Source organism: Orcinus orca, chromosome 9 (genome assembly GCF_937001465.1).
Source record: "Orcinus orca chromosome 9, mOrcOrc1.1, whole genome shotgun sequence".
Taxonomy (NCBI): domain Eukaryota; kingdom Metazoa; phylum Chordata; class Mammalia; order Artiodactyla; family Delphinidae; genus Orcinus; species Orcinus orca.
Window position 1 is genome coordinate 43,010,332 of NC_064567.1, and position 20,728 is coordinate 43,031,059.

General features: G+C 43.6%; 1 protein-coding gene across 3 annotated transcripts in view; it reads right to left on the reverse strand.

The window, feature by feature from the left end:
* The window catches only part of BMPER (BMP binding endothelial regulator), a 262,469-nt gene that overhangs the window by 219,983 nt on the left and 21,758 nt on the right, over positions 1-20,728 (reverse strand). For all 3 annotated transcript variants that reach the window (XM_049714462.1, XM_004269912.3, XM_033428300.2), the window contains exon 3: positions 11,362-11,461. In XM_049714462.1, coding sequence (XP_049570419.1) covers positions 11,362-11,461 — 100 coding nt within the window. The remainder of the gene's footprint in view (positions 1-11,361; positions 11,462-20,728) is intronic.

The window sequence follows — 20,728 nt, forward strand, 5'->3', positions numbered from 1 at the left end:
GTAAAGCTGCTGGAGACTGCTTTCTGCAGAGACTGACTCTGGAAGGATTCCCACAAATCCGGTAAATGGTTATCTCCAGGAAAGGGTACAAGGTTGCTAGGGTCGAGAATAGGAAGCAGCCTTACTTTTACTATAGAGGTTTTTGTGTATTTTTTTAATAAATTTATTTATTTATTTATTTTTGGCCACGTTGGGTCTTCGTTGCTGTGTGCGGGCTTTCTCTAGTTGCGGCGAGCGGGAGCTACTCTTCGTTGCAGTGCGCGGGCTTCTCACTGTGGTGGCTTCTCTTGTTGTGGAGCACGGGCTGTAGGCGCGCGGGCTCAGTAGTTGTGGCGCATGGGCTTGGTTACTCCATGGCATGTGGGACCTTCCTGGACCAGGGCTCACACCCATGTCCCCTGCATTGGCCAGTGGATTCTTAACCACTGTGTGACCAGGGAAGTCCCTTTTGTGTATTTTTAATTGTATGAATGCATTATCTATCAAAAATATTTTATGAAACCAGGCATACACATACATACTCACAAAAGAGTAAAGCTCATATGAATCATATGAATTGTCTCCCTGGGGCACTGCAGTACAGTCATGGATACTGAAGAGGAAAAGAAAGTAAGTTTAGGGGTTCCCCAAAAAAGTCAATTAGTAAGAAAAGCCACCTCCTCCTAAGCCACATGTTGTTTCCAGTACCTCCACAAAGCTTCTTTGCTCACGTACGTCCTCTGAAATTGCTGGTCCACCCACAGTATAAAAGTCCATGGAATTTTATGTCTATTACTCAGCCATAAAAAGAAACGAAACTGAGCTATTTGTAATGAGGTGGATAGACCCAGAGTCTGTCATACAGAGTGAAGTAAGTCAGAAAGAGAAAGACAAATACAGTATGCTAACACATATATATGGAATTTAAGGAAAAAAAATGTCATGAAGAACCTAGGGGTAAGACAGGAATAAAGACACAGACCTAGTAGAGAATGGACTTGAGGATATGGGGAGCGGGAAGGGTAAGCTGTGACAAAGCGAGAGAGAGGCATGGACATATATACACTACAAAATGTAAGGTAGATAGCTAGTGGGAAGCAGCCGCATAGCACAGGGAGATCAGCTCGGTGCTTTGTGACCGCCTGGAGGGGTGGGATAGAGAGGGTGGGAGGGAGGGAGACGCAAGAGGGAAGAGATATGGGAACATATGTATATGTATAACTGATTCACTTTGTTATAAAGCAGAAACTAACACACCATTGTAAAGCAATTATACTCCAATAAAGATGTAAAAAAAAAAAAGAAAATAAAAAGTCCATGGAGGGAGAAGGGGTGTGACACAGATGAAACTGCTGCAGACAAAACTGATGCCAGTGTCTCTCTCACTCCTTCATCTCTGGAGCCCTCCTAATTCTCCAGGTCTTTCCTCCCTCCTTCTTATCTCAAAGGCAATGTATGTATTACCAGGCAGAAGAATGGAGCATTTGGAGTCTGAGCCCTGCTACCTCTGAGCAACTGTGTGATCTTGAAAAACATCACTTCCCTTCTCTAAGCATCTCTGTTTCCCCATCTGTTAAATCAGAACGATAATAACCACCACCTCAGGGGTGACTATAACATTATCTATGAAAACCTAAAGACTGGGGTTTGTCTATTCCAAAATATTCTCTAAATCTAGTTCACAGTACAGTTAAAATGACTGGTAGAGTATTAACCTTAAGGCAGGTCATTCCTTATTTGGAATGTGAAACCTGGGACAAACTGCATCCGGGTCAATCATACATATTAACTACCAGAGATTTTGGTGATGTCTAAAAGGAAGGAAAACCGAGGCTGGGGAGAGAGCTGCTCTTTTGTTTGGGCAGCAGACAATGCATGGTTATAAATGCCAAAAGAAATCTGGTTAAAAGCAAACAACCAGATTGACACATGCATGGAAAAACTCACGGTTATTCCATCTTAAACCATGTAAACAACAGGACAATTTATTCTGTCAACATAGGGAGTGTAATTATTTTTTCTAAGTTTTTTTAAATGCTCATTCATATATATGGTAATCGGCTGGCTCCCTCCAAAACAGCCACATAGCAATATTCTGGAAGGCACTGTCATCTTCCAAGTCATTCTCGAAGCAACGGGAGAAGCAGCTCCTTATTTGTGACCTTGTACTGCTTGAAAGGCAAGCTATAATTAATAATACTCAATCTTTTACCATTATTCATAGCTCTGTTTTACTTTGGTCAGCACTTGGTCTCTATAAATGAGCCCAATCCCCTTAAAATTCTCCATGCATGTTTTGCTCCCTAATTATTTACCAGAACCTAGGATGGTTGTCCAGTTTTGGAAATCAGTGTGCAAATATTTATAGTTTGCCTCTTTCCTTTCATTTTCTGAGACATCATAGGAACTTTTTAAATCAAGTATAAAAATTGGGCTTCCCTGGTGGCGCAGTGGTTGGGAGTCCGCCTGCCGATGCAGGGGACGCGGGTTCGTGCCCTGGTCCGGGAGGATCCCACATGCTGCGGAGCGGCTGGGCCCGTGAGCCATGGCCGCTGGGCCTGCGCGTCCGGAGCCTGTGCTCCGAAACGGGAGAGGCCACAACAGTGAGAGGCCCACGTACCGCCAAAAAAAAAAAAAAATTAAACTATTAAAAAACAACCCATGGGATCACAACCCATAGAAAAATGAGACAAGGCACAGAGAAATCAAAGACAAGAAAAGACTGTGGAAAATAGATCCCACCTGACAAATGAAAGACTATTTTCTTATATCTTTCATCAAAGTATTGTGGACAATTAATATTTTATGCTCTGTATGAAGAAAGAGGATGGAATTTGACCTATAAATGTTTGAAACACACCTTATTTGTTTATTATCCACTAATAACAAACATATATTCAGATAAAAAGTACATTATTGTTCATGAAATCAAATTAAATTAAAGGGTGATTAAATTAAATCACCCAAATTAAAGGGTGATTCTCAGTCCGAGTAAATACAGAAAAGCTGCCAAAACCATCTGTTTGCCTCTCAATGATCTCATTTGTTTTCATCAAATAATATTGAGATTTTTCAAATTAGATTAATCTTTTGCCCAGTTATTAGGCTATTTGGATTAAAATGTATGACAATTATTAGCATAAAATAATCTGAAAAGTACACTGAAACACTTGCTTGAGAAGAATAAGTTATAATTTACTTACTTTTTTGTTTGAAAGAATAATCTGGCTTCATAAAAGGTAAGAACAATGTGGTAAGCAGTGCCAGGTATCCAATAAATACCTGGCATGGGATCAGTAAATACTTGTTGAATGAATGAATGAATGGAACATATGAGCCATCTGATTGAAGCAAACAAGAACACAAATGCCTATACACACGCACACACACACACACACACACAGACACACACACACAACCTTCCTAAAAATCCTTTTGGAAATATGAGTTTTCATATTTCTGTCTCAGCAGATTTACTCTACTGCTTCCTTTTAAATACCAACATCTTCTTCAGAGGAAAATAAGCAGAAGTCATGATAGGATTCTTCATGTTTTTGTCTGACCCCCCCCCACCCTCCCGTAAACAATCAACAAACAAAAACTTAAAAGCCCAGGAAATGGTATTTTAACAAGCGCCCTAGGTGATCATGGGTGGTGGGCAATGCCTAAGAACTACTCCATGTCTCTGTGTGGATCACGACCTTCACCTAGGAGCTTCCCGCAAACAGCTCTCTTTGGATGTGATGAACTCCTTCTTGATCACAAAAATGAGTTGCCTCTTCTGGAAAGCCTTCCCCAGCACACTCCCCTTGCCCTCTGCACTCTGGCACACCTTCCCTGGAGAACTTACCCCGTTGGAGGGTATTTTTTTGTCCTCCAGTAGAGTAAGCTCCTTGAGGGCTCGGATCCCCTCTGGTTGATCTCTGCGTCACTAACACCTTGGCAAGTGAGTGATTTAAGTTCTCTGAGCCTTCGGTTTCCTCATATATAAAATGAGAAAGACAGAAGTGACCCTGCTGTTGTGAGGACTAAGTGGTGAGCATAAACCAACTAACCCAGTATCCAGCACTGTGGGGAAACACATCCCTTTGGGACTACTACTATGCAGGTAACAGGTGAGGATAAAGGTTTTAAAATCAACCAGACAATTCACACCTCACCACCCAAAGGGCTTCAACAGCACTAAGTGGAAAAGCAAATGCCACGGCTTTCTCAAAGGGTTAAAGCTCTTGGTAAATACAAGCAGGTTCCACTTTTCATCACACCAGAAGGTGACCAACATAGAGAAGACCTTGTTTTCCTGTAGGAACAATATCATCACTGAGCCTGGCCTCAAAACAAACAATATCATCACTGAGCCTGGCCTCATTCTTTAAGGAATGATCCTTAAAGACCCACAGAGAATGAGCATAGTCTTTATGGATGTAATATAAACTTCTGTAATTATTTCAAGGAATGAAACGAGACTCCACATAATTACAAATAAACTATGAACACCAATTACAAGTGTTCCCAAATATACATCAGTACACATAGAATATAGATATAAACATAAGCATAAATTAATATGGGAATTTTAAATGGCCCAAATTTCTTAAGAGACTGTCCAAGAAAGAATGAGCTGATGAGATGCCTTCTTCTCTCTGTACTTTCCCCCTATTGGAAGTAACAAAACAAAAAGTAATAACTTCAGAGAGTCTTCAAATGCCTCAAATGTGAAGCATGCTTGATAACTGAGATGATAAAAATGAGGATGATGATATTTTCTCATTGAAAAATCATTCTTAGAAATAAGAGGCATGTAAAACAGTCCCCCTTTCTTCATCTAGCCTATATTCTAAACTTAGTTGATTCTGTTACTGCAGTTCAGTTCATTGGGTGAAATTTTGCAAAAATACCACCATTCAAGTCTTAATTTGTTGACAACTGTCAGTGCATTCTATATTTCACTGAAAAACAGAAAAGAATTGCTGACCCTCAGTTAGGTTCTTTAAAAGGAACTTGATACCATTTCTCACAAAACCACAGAAAGGGGGAGGAAAATATCCCTTGTAACATGGGAGAAACCCAGAACAGGAAAGAACTGGGATAGGAGTGTGCACGTGGCAGTCTCAAATAAACAGTTGGCTATATGGGCAGTGTATGGGCAACGTGGCTATGTGCACAAGTTTTTAAGGCAAAAGCAGCTGATTTGCCTAAATGTTGCTAAATGTAATACCAACTTTTCCTCTAGTCTATCATAATCTTTTAGGAAGAAAGGCTTGAAAACTCTCAAAGGAATAGGAAAGGAGACTAGCCTTGCCTCTTTCGGAGGCAATTACAATTTAACTTGTGCACGCCTCTCCCCACAGCACTTTGATTTCCAGGTTTGTCTTTGAGCATCAGACACACAGGGGCACAGCAAGAATGGCAAGTTGGTTCCCTGTAGCTTGGCATAAAACTGAAAGTCTAAATGTCTATCAACAGGGAGACGTTAAATAAATTATTGTACGTCTGTGCTATGGGATCCACACAACTAAAAAGCATGAACTGGCATGGGAAAATTCCTAAATCATATTCCTGTAGAGATATTTTTAAAAAGCAAACTGTGAAAGAATAATTACTATTTAATTTCATTTATGTAAAAATAAAACCACACATACAAAATTACACATATATATAAATGTGTGTATACGTAATAAACTGGAAAAGGTCTGGGAAAGACACAATAAATTGATAACAGTTGTTATTTCTGAAAAGAGTGGGGTTTTGTAGCTCAGAAAAGACTTTACTCCCTTGTTTAAATTTTTAGTATGGTAATGTATTGATGTAGTAGTGAGATAGCTACTACATCAATAGTTAAAATTAAAAATAAAGTTAAAATTGAAAATAATTATGCTGAGGAAGAGAAAGAAGTTGGAAAAGAAAAAAAAAGTTTCAGCAAATGATGGGAAGTCCTTTGCCAGTTCTTGGGGCTCAAGTCCCACCACCCTCCCCGCCATTTATTTACACAACTGAATAACTAGGAAGAGTTTTGATAACCATTCACCAGCACTTCAACATTTGAGTTACATTTTCTTGGTCATTATCTACTTTTCTTTCTTTTTTATACCATCATTCTAATGATTAAAAAAACAATTCAAAATAGCAGGAGAGCAAAGGATCACAGCCTCACATCTACGAGGGGCAAAGAGATTTCACCCCAAAGATGCACTGACCAGGGCAGATATCGACCAAGAGCCTCTCACAGATGTGCTTCTCATTCCTTCATGAAAAAGGCCCACCTTCTCTCTTCCTTTCCTTTCTTTACCTGGTAACAGTGGTTCTCAAGCCTCAGCCCCCATGAGAGTCCCGGTGGTGACCTGAAAATGTAGACTCAGGGAACCAGGGGCAGAGCTTGTGATACAGCAGGCCTGCAAGCCTAATGGTGAGACCAGTCTGTCCCCCATCGCTATCATTTACTAGCTCTGTCGCCTTAGGGCTCTCAGTGCCACCACTTCATGTGTAAAACGGGGCTATGATAGTACCTCCCTCAGCAGGCTGTGAGGATCCAGTGCCTGGCCCTGCGTAAGGCCTATATATATGTTCGAGCCCCTGCAATTTTGATGAAGATGATAAGTATCCCAGTTACTACTGTTACTGGGCAAGGCCCAGGAAGCTGCATTATCATAGGTAAGTCTTTGGTCCACTGCATGTTGAGAAACACTGCTTACACTCACAATTCCCTCAGGTAAGAGGAAGAACAAACACAAACAATACTCCAGGGAAACTCAAAGCAACTGGCTTGGACTATTGTTCCATCCGGTTAGCAATACTAGATTTCCCCTTCCCGCGAGCCTGCTGATGGTAGAAAGGTTTTCTAGAAGGCGTGTCTTTGCTGGGAAGCCTGTTAAACCCACACCCTTCACCCATTCTGCCAGGTTAGGTAGTGCTGTGCTCACCTTTACAAGACGCCGGATCTGTCTGGTGATCAACTTTTAAAACAGCATAAGGGGGTACTTCTTAACGCAAATGACTTTCAAAATACAGGAGAATTAAGTCCATCAGCTCTCCTGCCACCCCGCGTTAACTGGCCGGAAGGGCTTTCAGGTCCCTTCAACGCCCTGAATCCGCTTCCCGGACCCGCCCCGGAAGCAGAGAAGGGGGCTTGGTTCCGGAGGCGGGAAGCCCTGGTGGGAGGAGCCCCGGAGTCGCGGGCGGAAGTCGGTGTGGCCCCGGTGGATGTCCTGCATCCCGCCTCCCTCCTCCTCCTACCGGTTGGCGCTGGTCGCTGCCAGCGCGGCACAGAGTCCCCGAGAGCAAGAGCAGCGGTGGCTGTGGATCGGGAGCGCCCGCGGCTGTTCCAGGCCCTTCCCCTGCCAGGCACAGGGCCCCAGGTCTGTAGGAACAGGGTGCGAGTCCTGGCTAGCCATTGCAAATTTTTTGTGACTTAGTGCAAATCGTTAAGTCAGTTCCTCATCTGTAAAATGGGCTTCATGTTACAGATTTAGCACAGTCAAATGTATGCGTCGACCGCAAAAAAAACAAACAAAATTGACCCTGAGATAATCTTGCCTGGACATCATTCTGCTCTAAAATAAAGTATTATCAACAAACTCCTCATTACTATGACTCCTCACTGAATCATTCTAAGTAAAAGTTAAAACCTCCAGTGTTAGCACAGAGCACGCCCGTTGGAAGAGGACTTAGGAGAAGCACAGCTGCCGCGGTTGTCTCAGAGTATCTGCACCACACTGAGGATTTGTTGCTGTCCTTGTTCCACTGTGTGATCAGAGGACACGAGATGGGGAGGAGAGGTTTACCCAGATTCCTTGGGAGGCCAAATCCAGAGTGGTTTCTGGGTTCACACCAAGATCTCCTCTCTACCCAGGTAATGCTCCCAAAAAGGGAGGTAATCCTCCCTTTTTGGTCGTTATTCCTTTACTGCACATGTTCTTTGGTCTCAGCTTCTTGTACTTACCCTTGCCCAATGCTAAAATCCAGGGTATAACCTAAATGCCCAGGAATGGAGAAGTGACCCAATGAATGTTGGTATGTTCCCACGCAGACTGTTATGTGCCCATTAAGGACAGTATTTCCAAACAAGTTGAGAAGATGTTATGCCCTGATGTTAAGTGGGAGAAGAAAAAAAAAAAGAAAAAAAAAAAACACAGTTCAATAGTAAGATATCAACTAGGTAAACACTTCGACATGGGGAAAAAAATGCAGAAAATATATATCGAATATTAACTATTTAATAGTTAATTAAATAGTTAACTGGGTGGTGGGATTATGAGTAATTTATTTTCTGCTTTTCCACAGTTTAGCCTTTTTTTTTTTTTTGCGGTACGCGGGCCTCTCACCGTTGTGACCTCTCCCATTGCGGAGCACAGGCTCCGGACGTGCAGGCTCAGCGGCCATGGCTCACGAGACCAGCCGCTCCGCAGCATGTAGGATCCTCCCGGACCGGGGCACGAACCCATGTCCCCTGCATCGGCAGGCAGACTCTCAACTACTGAGCCACCAGGGAAGCCCTTAGCCTATTTTTAAAAGCTTCTTCTATGAGCATATGTAACTATTCTAATCAGAAAAACATAAATAAACCAGTGCAAATACAACTGTGTCCCTTAAAACACAGGAGACAAAAACTGTATTATGGAGTAGAAATAGAGAAAATGAAGGGGGCATCTTAAGAGCCGCCTCTACAGCCTGACAAGTCAGCACTTTTCAGGAGTCTCTCTCAGGAAGGTCCACCTCAGGGCAGACTGGGGATTTTGATCTCCCCCAAAAGGCCTGGACTTTACTGTCAGAAAGAGCACTCAGGGCGCTGAATTCACTGGTCTATTCTCGGGTCCAGTTTAATTTGAAGAGACTTTATCATCTTAAGCTCAAAAAGAATACTCATGAAATGTATTTGTCACAAGTATCATTTTCCCTTGGAAGATTAGGATGATCAAAGGAAAGAATGATGATAAAGGAAACAGCAGGACAAGAAGGAAAGTGGGTTACACACTACAGCAACCCAAAGTGCCCTCCTGTACTATGGTTAACTGGAAATGAACCTAATGCCTCGGGCATGGTTCCTTCACACATTCTGCTTCCGCCCTGTAGCATCCAACTCATCTCTCACTGGCGAGGCAGCCTTGCAAGATGAAGATGGCAAATCAGCCGTAAAAAAAATAAAGAATTAAATAGAAGAGGTTCTTTAAGGTGAATCAACAGTAACTTAGACACACATTGGCTCAGTAATGTATTCTTTTCTTTTTTTAATTTAATTTAATTTATTTATTTATTTTGGCTGCATCAGGTCTGAGTTGCGGCACGTGGGATCTTTGGTGAGGCGTGCGGGATCTTCCACTGCAGCGCGCGGGCTTCTTTCTAGTTGTGGCGTGCAGGTTTTATTGTTGTGAGGTGAGAAGTAAATGGTTAATTTCTCCTGCTCCAAAAGGCTTTGGAAGACGCATTTTTATAGTCAAGTCCATCAGGTATTTACAGAGCACCTACTATATTATATTAACTGCCAGGCACTTTGCTAAACACATTGACTGTGTCTCGCCATTAGCTCCCTCCGACACAATTATTATCCTCATTTAACAGGAGAGGGAACTGAGGTAGAAAGAGGTTCCATGTCTCTATCTGCTCAAGTGAAAACGCTGGGGTATTAGTTTCTCAGGCTGCTGTGACAAATTACCACCAGCTTGGAGGCTTAAGATAACAGAAATGTATTATTCTCTCACAGTTCTGGAAAGTAGAAGTCCAAAATCAACGTGTTGGCAGGGCCATGCTCATCTGAAGCTTCTAGGGAAGAACCCTCCTGGCCTTCTCCCAGCTCCTGGTAACCCGAGGCATTCCTTGGCTTGAGGCAACACAACTCCAACCTCTGCCTCTTATTTATTTATAGACTTCAACATTATAGTTTAAGTCTATAAATAGTAACTACAATAACTATAGTTACTCACAAACAACTTGGCATTAATCCTTGATGTGTGGATTTCATATAATAGTGTGCGTTGAAAAGTTCAAAGTCCTCCTTGAGCGTAGAGACTTGTGGGTTATCACTAGGAATGGCGCTTTAGTTTACTCGGTCTCTATGGAGCTCCTTTTGAGAGCTCTACAGAAGGGAGCCTCCCCTTTGCAGCTCCAAAAAAGGATATTCTTCTGTGGGGGTAGAAATCACCTGGTCAAGATCTCTTTCAGAGGTTCCCACCCAGGCTGCACATTAAATCTCCTGGGAGCTTCTTCAAAAGACAGATGCCTTAGCCCCCCGCCCCAGGGCAAGTGAGTCTGAATCTCAGCAACAGAGCCCAGGCGTCTATACCTGCCCCTCTTGTTATACAGCCACCTTCTCTGTGTGTCTCTGTCTGCTCTTCATATAAAGACACCAGTCATATCGGATTTGCAGCCACCTTAATCCGGTATGACCTTATCTTAACTAATTACATCTCCAAAGATCCCATTTCCAATTAAGGTCACATTCTGAGGTTCCTAATGGACATGAACTTTTGGGGAACACTCTGCGACCCAGGATGCATCTTCAGGGTGAGAAATCTCTTTGCAACCCAGGACTGTTGGATTTGGACTTGGCAGTGTGACTCCGGAGCCCACATCCTGAATCACTGTGATCATTTTGACCTCTGGGGGACCACACTGCATACACTGACATACACTAGGTGACATCAGAGCGTGACCTGGCTCCTGTCCTGAGGAGCTGAGGGTCTACTGAACACAAACAAGACAATGAAAAAGCACATCACTGAAGTATCTGTGTGAACTTCTGGATGCCATGGAAACTTAACCAGGAAAGTGAGGGATGAGGGCTGGGGGACCTTGAGCACAGGCAGCATCTGGGCAGGTTGGGGGAGAGACCTGAACTAAGGCAGAGGCAATCTAGAACAGTGTGTTTGAGAGAGACAGGCGTGCCAGAAGGCCACAGAAGATGGGGGTGGAGTAAGGGCATTTTAGAGATGCTTCAAAGACAAAGGGAAGGACTTAGATTTAATTTGGAAGGAAAGAAACAACTTTAATAGGGACCAAAATGATAAAAATTGGTCTAAAAGACTCCTCTGGCAGAGGTGGGCAGGGCGAGCGTAGAGCCTCGAAAAACTGAGTGTTGAAACTTCGTGACAGAACAGGCTTGCGTGCGTGTGTACCAACCTGCAGAGGCATCATGTTTACATCTCTTCTGTGGCATTTTAACAACTTGCCTCAGAAAATAAACCAACGATATAGATACTCGCCATACTTTCATCCCCCACTAGGAGGACCCCCCTTACTACCAACCCCCCAACACTCACACACACAGCAGCTTCCCTCCCAACACCCACTTGCACCCAAGCCAAGAGCTGAGTGAAGAGAAAGGCGAGAGAAAGAGAAAGTAAAATGCTTGCAGGAGCAGCCAGAAAAGGCAGCCAAAACATAAATTACCTTTGCACCGCTCACAACAGGCTCCCCTCTGCTTGATGGCCAGGGCACAGTCTCTCGACAGCACTGGGCACTTCTCTCTCTTACAGGTCACTTCCTTGTTCTAGGCAAAAAGGACAAGAAACATTTGAAATCAACTTCAAAACAGAATCCCCGGAATCCTAGCACATGGCTGAGGTTTTCCTAGCTTCCCTCTTCCTATCTTGCCTTCATCTTGGTGAGAAAACTCTGTGATAGCAAATGAGATTTTGCTCTTTCTGGAACAAAAATATCCTTCCAGGAATAGATTGAGATTAGGGGCAGATGAAAGGGGATGAAAAGTCCCTTCTTTACCAGCCAATTTAACCTAGATAACCGAACTCCGAGAGAGAGGCTTTCTCCCGCCCTGCTCTAAGGTTTCTTTTTAGTACACACTATAGAAATGATAATATTTGTGTAAATCATATTTTGCCCATTGGGCTACCTGGGCCAGGACTGCATCGTGAGAACAAAAATATTTGCACACAGCCGTCCAACAATCCTTAATAGTAGAGTGCATTAAAATGCAGCAATCTAAAGTTCCAACTCAAATAATGACAAAGTTGAGTATTGAATCGGCTCAGTAAGAGAAAAGATAATATTCCCTATGCCAAGCAGAGACACAGGAGTCAGTGTTTTATAGCTGTGGGACAGCTGCATTATATTAGCACTTATGCTAATGACAGTGTGGTGAGCATTTGCATCTTTGGTTTTATCCTGAAAAGTTAGCTATTAAAATGACTTCAAGAAGATCCAAATATGATGCATATACCTGTTTGGAGAACAGGATGCACATGAACCAAAAATACTATGTCACAACACTTCAACGAGATTGGAGCTGTAACAAGGTTCTACTAAATGCTAGGTGCCGTGGCTTCCATTCCTATTAAAATGCTGTGAGATAAGTATTATCACTATCTCTTGTTTATAAGCAAGAAAACTGCTGTTCAGAGAAGGTCTATGACTTTTTCAAGATCATACAGCTTTGCAGTGGCAGAGGTGGATTTCGATATTGAGCTCACAAATGTGTACAATGCCCACGCCCTACCCTGAGTTAAGGCTGGGATGGCCACATTCATTGCCTGATTTAGGGAGAGATCAGAGAGGAGCAACTGACCAGCCCTCTGACCTCGAGATGAATTCAGAACCCTCCTGGAATATGTGCAGGAGAAATCCTGACTCAGCCCTGACAATGACCTTGGGAAGATTCACAAGTGTAACCAGTATGCTTCAATGTCAAGAATAAGGAAGATCTCCCCACTTCTATTCCAGCACCAAGGAGGGGTATGAGGGGGTGAGGGGTGTGAGAGTGTTTAAGTGTGTGTGTGTGTGTGTGTGTGTGTGTGTGTGTTTGTTGGGGACCTGGGGTCCAAGCTGAGCCCATACACCAAATTCTAGCTCTAAAGCAGTTCTCAGATAAAACATGTCACCTTCTGTGCTGCCCTCCCATTCCCTAGGAGTTGCAGAGCCCCTCAAGATGTTCCCAGGGGCTAAAATGATTCTAAAATGAGTCCAAATTGTCATCTCCTCCCTTTCTGAATGAGCAGAACCTCCGAGAGTCCCAGAACCCCACTCCCTCCAACTCACCAATCACTCCTCCCCCAGAGTAAGGTATATGGAGCCTGGGCACAGGTGAGCCTCACCTTTCCAACAGCTCTATTTCTACACAGTCTTGTTGTCTCACTGCGCTGATGGCTTTGCAAGGCCACTGAAGCATGGGAATAATAAGCCCACCCCGATCGGTGCTGCTCAAATGCCCCCACGTAGAAAATGGCCATCATTACCGAGGCCAATGTGATAAACACACTGATGGGGCCGTCCCAACACCTGCCTGGCCACTCAAAGAGCGAGCATCAGTTCTCAGCACTGTACCCACTCCTGCAGGGCTGGTGTGCAGACCTTCTGTTTCTTCATTTATTGGTTATTGGTGTCTGATTGTAAGGTGTGGTTGACCTGAGTAATCCAGTCTCCTTTTCTTTCCCCCTTTTTGGTGTGTGTTATGTGATAAAGGTTCTCATAGGGCTAGCAGTGATCCTCACCCTTGCCTGCTAATCAGAACCCGTGTGCAGTTCTTAACAAAGCCTGGCACTGTCTCCCATTCCCTGAAGCTCAGATCTGATTTATCTCAGGACCAGGCTCCCCAGGTAATTCCAGTGTGCAGCCCAGGCTGAGAACCACCACTGTGCGGGGAGCGTTCTTAGTACCAGCGGGGCTGAGGTGGGCTCGGGAGCTGTCCACAGTCCCGGAGTGAACGGCTGCCTGCAACCTGAACCCAGGTATCCTGGCTCCGAGCCCTGCAACTCTCCTTCCCTCACCCTCTCTTCTTCATAATAATGGTGGCATCATGACTCACTGTAAGTCATGGCCCTTTGAGTTATGTTCATATTTTTTTCTTAAATACAAACATAATACATAGTTATGGTCACAATTCAAATTAAAGAGGTACATCCTTAAAAATTAATAGTGCCCTTTTGCCACCACCAAAGTAATCTAGAACAACGATCAGGTGTCTATGCTGCTTGGCATTATGAACAGTGACTTAGCTTTGCAAAGTGCAGTTACTCAAAGCCATAGTTTGATACCAGCTGCCCCACCCAGGGCATTACCTCAGAGCATCTGTTACCTCGGCTTTATGCATTCAGCAAAGCTGGCTGCAGCCTTAAGGAAAAGCCACCCCCCAACCCCCAAGTGCATCTCCTCTCTGAAAGGAAGACTCCTCAGACACAAGGAAGTAAAAACTCTAACAGTAGTCAGAGTGGGTGTAAAGTCAAAATTTGGGGTCTAATGTATAGGAAGACACACAGTCTCTTACATATAGGAATTCTTTGCTAAATTAGAAACCTAGCAGCCAATCAAAATCCACAGCAAGATCCCAAGATCCATAATAAATAGCTCGTAATTATAGTTCAGCAGAAAATTTATTTCAACCAGATGATTTGTAGATTCACTTCTGGAATTTTTTGTGTACTCACACACACACACACACACACACACACACACACACACACACTCGCACAGAGAGAAATAAACCTAAACCTTAGCTGTAGGTTTAGTGAGGTTTTTTTCCCCCTTCTGATAACACTTGGAGTTTTTTTATATCTACCAAGGGTCACGCTGGTACAGAGCTGCCAGACCTGATCATTTCCCAGCTGCCTGGTTGCATGGATATAGAGCACAAGCTCAGAATCCCAGGCCCTCAAAGAAAGAAAGAAAAACTGCAGAGAATCGCTGGTAAGAGGCTGATTCCTCCATCTTCTTAATTGAGTCCAGCAGCTACAGAGTAAATTCAAGCACAGGTTAATTAAGACCACTCACTTTGCTTTCCCTGATTTTGTCAAGAGACAAAAACACTGGTCTTCAAGCCAGCAGCTCTGGTGAGAAGGGGCACACGCAAAGCCGTGTCTTCAGGACTCCCTCTCCACTGGCCGCCTCATCCCCACGTGCACCAAGTGTCCTCTGCTCTTACTCAAGGTCATGGCTCATTCGGTTCACGTTTTCATTCACAAAATGTTTTCTGACACTGACCCACACTTACTGAACACTTTCTATGTATCAGGCTCTGTGCTAAGAATAGTATATGCATTATTTCACAAAAAAATTCCACATCATCCCCATTTTACAGATGAGGAACCAACATTAGTAAACTTGCCCAGGTCACACAAGAGGAAGATCTGGAATACAAATAGAGGTCCGACTCCAAAGGCACGTGCTTAAATGCTGCACTTTGCTACTTCCCAGCATGCAGGATACACACAAGAACTAAAGAATGTCATAGTCCTAAGGCCCCAGGAGAGATTAATACCTTCCAGGTGGTTCCACATATGTGAAATGAGCTCTCTAACAAGAGCTGAATAGCTCCAAGGAGCTGTGTCATCACCAACCATGGGAAGGTCTACAAACACCAACTGTTTTCTGGTAACAAGGAAAGATGCACTATTTTGTATATTGATAGGTATCTATGCCTACCACACCTCTGACAGCCAGACTCACGTCCCCAAGCAAATTTTCCCCAAGATTCCAACCTGGGTTTGAGTCTCCCCAAATCTAAGCCACAGAAACGGTGGTAAAAATGCTCTGGAGGAAAATGTCAGAACATTCTTAAAAACCAACCTAGCCAGTGCCTACGAGTAATAAACGCCATCACATTTTTTATTCTCAGTCTCTGTCTCTCCATGTTTACCACTTTCTAGGGTCAGCCAGCCTGTGATTTACCTGTTGTCAAAGGCATCTGTTTGCATTATTGCCTCCTTTCAGAAAGACCAAATATATCAAAATTCAAAACACAGCCTCTGGGGGCACATGAAATGAAGTGCCAACAAACAAAAAGAAAAGAGGGGCATAGGGAGTAATAAAGAAAAAAACTTACATAGCTGGCAACAAAGCTCTATAGGGACGGGAGCCAAACCACAGCTCCGGCGCAGCCAAGTTCAAACAGGATTCCAGCAGCCAGCTTGCTGTATCTAAGATCTGCCACTAGATGGCAGCACAGAGTCCCCTGGGCTTAGGAAAAGTGCCAACAGACCCGCCAGTGCCTCCTGAGCATTTTTCAGTGTCTGGCATGGTGGGAAATGATCTCTCGCTGATTTGGCGGCGCGGAGCGCGGGGGGGGGGCGGCTGGTTAGAGAAGATAGCAAATCGCCATTCTGAGATTTTCCTGTTTGCTTTTCTCAACGAGAAAAAAAAAAAATGTTTTTGAGATGCTTTTGTTTTATTTCAAGCCAGTGTCTTGAAGATATTTTTTTTTTTCTAAGATTCTTCCAGGCGCAATCCTATTATGGACTATGGAAAGTATTACCTGACCTTTCATTTATATTTAAGCATAATAATAAAATTAAAAATCTGGAGAGGACAACACAGCAGCTGATATGATGAGAGTGATCAGGGAGAAACGTCGGCTGGCAGATGCTGTATTTCTAGACTATGAAACAGCAACACAAATCTCTCGAAATAAGGAAAATGAAAATACCTGGTGCCTTGCCTGCTGATCCTCCATGTGATTAGCCATATTAGGAAGGTGGCAGACCACATGAGTCTCTTCCTCTAGAAGATGGTGTTATTTTCCTTCCATCCTTGGCTTTTATGAAAGCAAAGCCTGCCTTGGAGGCAAATAGCGGTCATTTGGCGAACTTGCAAATTCTAAGTGCCAAATCCTTTTTCAGAAAATCAAGAAGGCCGTGAAGTTGTAATATTTTTTTCTGCCCCAAATGAACAACAAAATATGTCAATAAAGCACATGGGCCAGGTGATATCATTAGAGAGGATAAAGAGGTAGAAGTGACTCTCTTTCCTAAATTAAAAACCCTCCAGACTACCCTGCCTTGCTGCATATATGCACACACCCCTGTGTCATTTCCTCACTGTAGTCTTTTTTAGGGAGGGGCCCTAGAGATGGATTCCCCTATCAAAATGCAAATATCCATGGGGCTGGACCCATAGTAATTCTGAATAAGGCGTTCCCTCTGTCATCAGCTACTGTCAGGGGATGGATGCCCAGCACAGTGACTCGGAGAAGTAAAGGAGTGGAAGTTCTAAAGCAGCTGAACCAAAGGCTTGGCCCATGTGCCATTGCACCCAGTGCTGTGTGAACAGGAAAGAAACCACGCAGCAAGCTTCCTGTCTGTGGTCTAGAAATGTACACGTGCTTAGAGGGGACAAGACATCAGACGTTAGCAGATCACACAAACACTGCAGTGTAACTTCTGACACCAAGTGAGAACTACAGAAAAGAATTCCACCTTGACTCAAAAGCTATCGTGGTCAGTGAGCGCAAATAGGACACTAAGACCCTTAGTCAAATTCTCTTTATTACCGAATTTGTTTGAAGTGCCCACACGGTAGTGTTTCACTATTTGAGAGTCTCAAAATTGCTCACAGAGGAATTTGTTTTTAGGAATACAGATGTTTTGCGTCAAGTTTCCCAAGGAGGAAGGTGATCCAACATCAGCGCAGGTATTCTCCTTGGAATTCCCAGTCTCCCCACACACGTAGTCAAAGAGGTCAATTTCTCCTTGAAGTGCTCCATTGTAACCCAATTCCAGGCCCAAAAGAGCCGAAAAGGGAACTTTATGGTACTTTCGAACACCAGTCACAATTTCTCCTAGGCAATATTATAAAATGTCTCATAAACAGAAGAATAATACTTCATGTTTACATAGCACTTTTCTTCTAAAGAGCTCTGCAGACATTATTTCATTAATCCTCACAGGTTTCCTAAGATTTGCAGTCGGAGGAATGGCACACAATGAAGTTAAGTGTCTCAGGTCCCTCAGAGCTAGCTAGCAATGAACTTGGGAAGAGAACCTGGTTCCCAGACCTGGATTAAGAGGATAGCCAGGGAGGTTAGTTGCTAAAACACAGCATTAAAATTTATGGGTGCATCATATTAAAATTAGGTTAGCTCCTACATGACCGTTGAGAGTTCAGGACTAGATTAGTATGTAGTTGAGCGAGTCTGGAAATTTTCTGGAAAGACAGGCCACCTGGGGCGGACATGTGAGGTCTCCCGCCATGTTCCCTGCCCTGTTAGAAGGTAACCTGTGAAAGATGCCACAGAAGGGATGGGCCAAAACTCCAATAAACAGCTCTAACTGCAAAACGTTACAGCTCTAGAATGCAGAGATGTAGACAAAAACTGAAAGAAAAGATCCAGAGGGGGCAGGCTTCATTGATGTCACTGGTTTTGAGAATCCAAAAAGTAAAGTGATTCCCTCTCTGGAACATGTGGTCCGGGGAAATCCTTTGCAAGGGAGCATGAGCCTCAGAAAGGAGACAACACAAGTTTGTACGTGCTCCAGCTGGTCTCCTCTGGACAAAATCTGTTCTTAATCTCTTAGAAAATAATCATGGGGGGGGGGCGCTGGGAGGGGGTGGGGAGAGACTGAGATAGCTCAGTGGTTGCCAATGGCAGTAGTAAATGTGATTGAGGATTTATTATTTTAATTAAGCTTTGACTTGCTTCTTCTTTGTTACTGATAGTACAATTGACTTCTTCATAACTCCTGCACAGAAAGAGCTCGGAGGAAAAAAAAAAAAAAAAAGGGAAAGGCAGTTTGGGACACTCCAAAGCCTTAGTGTACAAATACGAGGCTCTGGGCCATGTCTCTCAGCTCAACGAAAGTTGAAAAAACACTAACAAAACCATTTCTAAAGCGAAGAAAGTGCGTTTGATAGGGAAAATAACCCAAATTTCCCAGCTGAGGTCTCTTCTCTTCCCCAACTGAGTGAGGTCAGTACAAGAGGTGGGAGGCATCTGAGGTCAGTAGAGGCGGGAGGTGTCAATGGCCCTTGCTTTTACTTTATTATTTGCTGTAAAGAGTCATGTATTTTAATCAAATTGAGAGGAAACATAGCCTTTTTTATTTATACAGATATCTACCATTTCTGATGTTTTACGTTACTTCCTGTAAAATACAAGCTTCCCTCTCATTATTTCCCTGCAGCTTAAAGAACTTTCTTTAGCATTTCCTGTAATACAGGTCTGCGGCAATGAAGTCTCTTATGTTTCTGTTTATTTTAAAATATCTTTGGTCGATGGCCCTTGCTTTTAACGTAAAGTAACATTTCCAGATCTTTCTGAACCACTTCCCCAATCACCACCACTTTTGCAAATCCCTGCAATAACCAAAGTCACAGGGCCGATCCATCTCTAACCAAACAATGAAGTGGCAATAATAGTTTTCCAGGCAGGTTGCTGAACGATTCAGAATAATAGCACCTGACATTTATGGAAAATCTATTATTTGCCAGACTGTGCTCAACGCGTTTTGTGTATTATGTCCTTTTTAACCTTCGCAACAAACCTGAGGAACGCACTGATTTACCCCTATTTTATGGGTAGAACTGAGTCTCAGAGAGGTTAAATGGCTTACCCAGCTTCACCACGGCAGAGATTCAAACCCAGGACTTGCTGATATCACAGTCGGTGATTTCATCACTATGGCATACTGCTTGGTTTAGAGGCTAAGATGAGCCATCTCTTCCTTGCAGCCGAGAAATTTAAATGTTTGCCTTTGTTAAGCACTCTCCATTTTCAGACCATTATAAACCTTAGTTTGTGATTTCATTTTGAACACAAGAGTAAAAATAGTGCCTTTGAGGAAAGACAGATGATGTCTCTGACTTAAAAACTCAAAACAAGTCTCAGTCTCTGAGTGCCCTGTCATTTGCCAGACAGACCAGAGCCTGGACCAAAAGCCTCCAAGTCCTCAGGTTTCTTCCTTGAATTGAGCCCGGGCGGGGGCGAGGGGTACTCTCCCAGGAGGCTGGCAGCATCCCACAGCCACACTTTTGGAGTCTTTATGGGAAAGCATCTTGCAAAACATCGCACAATTCATCACACTCCATCTGGGAGTGTTATTCTTTCTTCCCCCAGTCTAGGCTCGGCGAGCGTTTACCCCAGAGACCTGGACCCTGGCAAACGTGGCCTCCCCTGGCCCAGCTAATGGTGCAAACTCTGAACAAAGCTGCCCTTGAAGCCCAGACATTTAAAAGACTTTATGAAGCCCACTGGGGCCCCCCGATTATTTTGCAACAAGTCATATCCCATGAAGAAATTCACTTCTCTGCAACACAGAGGGAGATTAAAGAAAAAGGCAGGGGGGGAGTGCAAGGGGTTGGAGAAAAGAAGTAAGACCCCCTGTTGCTCTGTCTGGCCAGAATCGTGTCTTTTAGTACCCGTATCCTCTACCAAGGCGATGTTCTCATGATATATGGCCCTAATATGTCACTAAATGACAGTGTTCTCCTGATACTGTACCTTGAAAATATGACACGTGCCAGCAGAAGCAACGGGGGATTAATAAGGAGGCCCTTTTTTATATTTAACTTACCTAACATTTCAATTATTTTTTAACAGACTTTAGTTTGTTGGAGGGATTGTTTGGGGGTCCTAAGCCATTTAAAGATTTAGGTCTGGCTTTTTTTCTTTGGCCTTTTCAAGGAACTCTCAGAACAAAGGAACACAGGCCATTAGACTGTCCCGGCTACTCAAGTACAGCTCTGATTTAAAACAGGGCAGAGTGTCAAACAGCTCCTCATTCTGTTTAATCATATTTTGAAATAGAACCAAAACATTAGCGAAGGCAGAACACAAAAGAAATAACCACCAAATAAAAATAGTAGCCCAAAGAAAGTAGCACTGCCTGGTTTTTATTACACCGTACATCGTATAAGCAAGGGATCTGCTGGCAACACTACATTAATGTAGCTGCAATGGATTGAACACAGAGCAGCCAGTGACTGAGTGCAGGGGATCCTGTCACAGATGCAGCTCTGTGACATCACTCAGGCTCCCAGAAGCAGGCTGGAAAATCAGAGGGTGGACTGTGTCCCCTTCTGCCAGGGGACGGGAGCC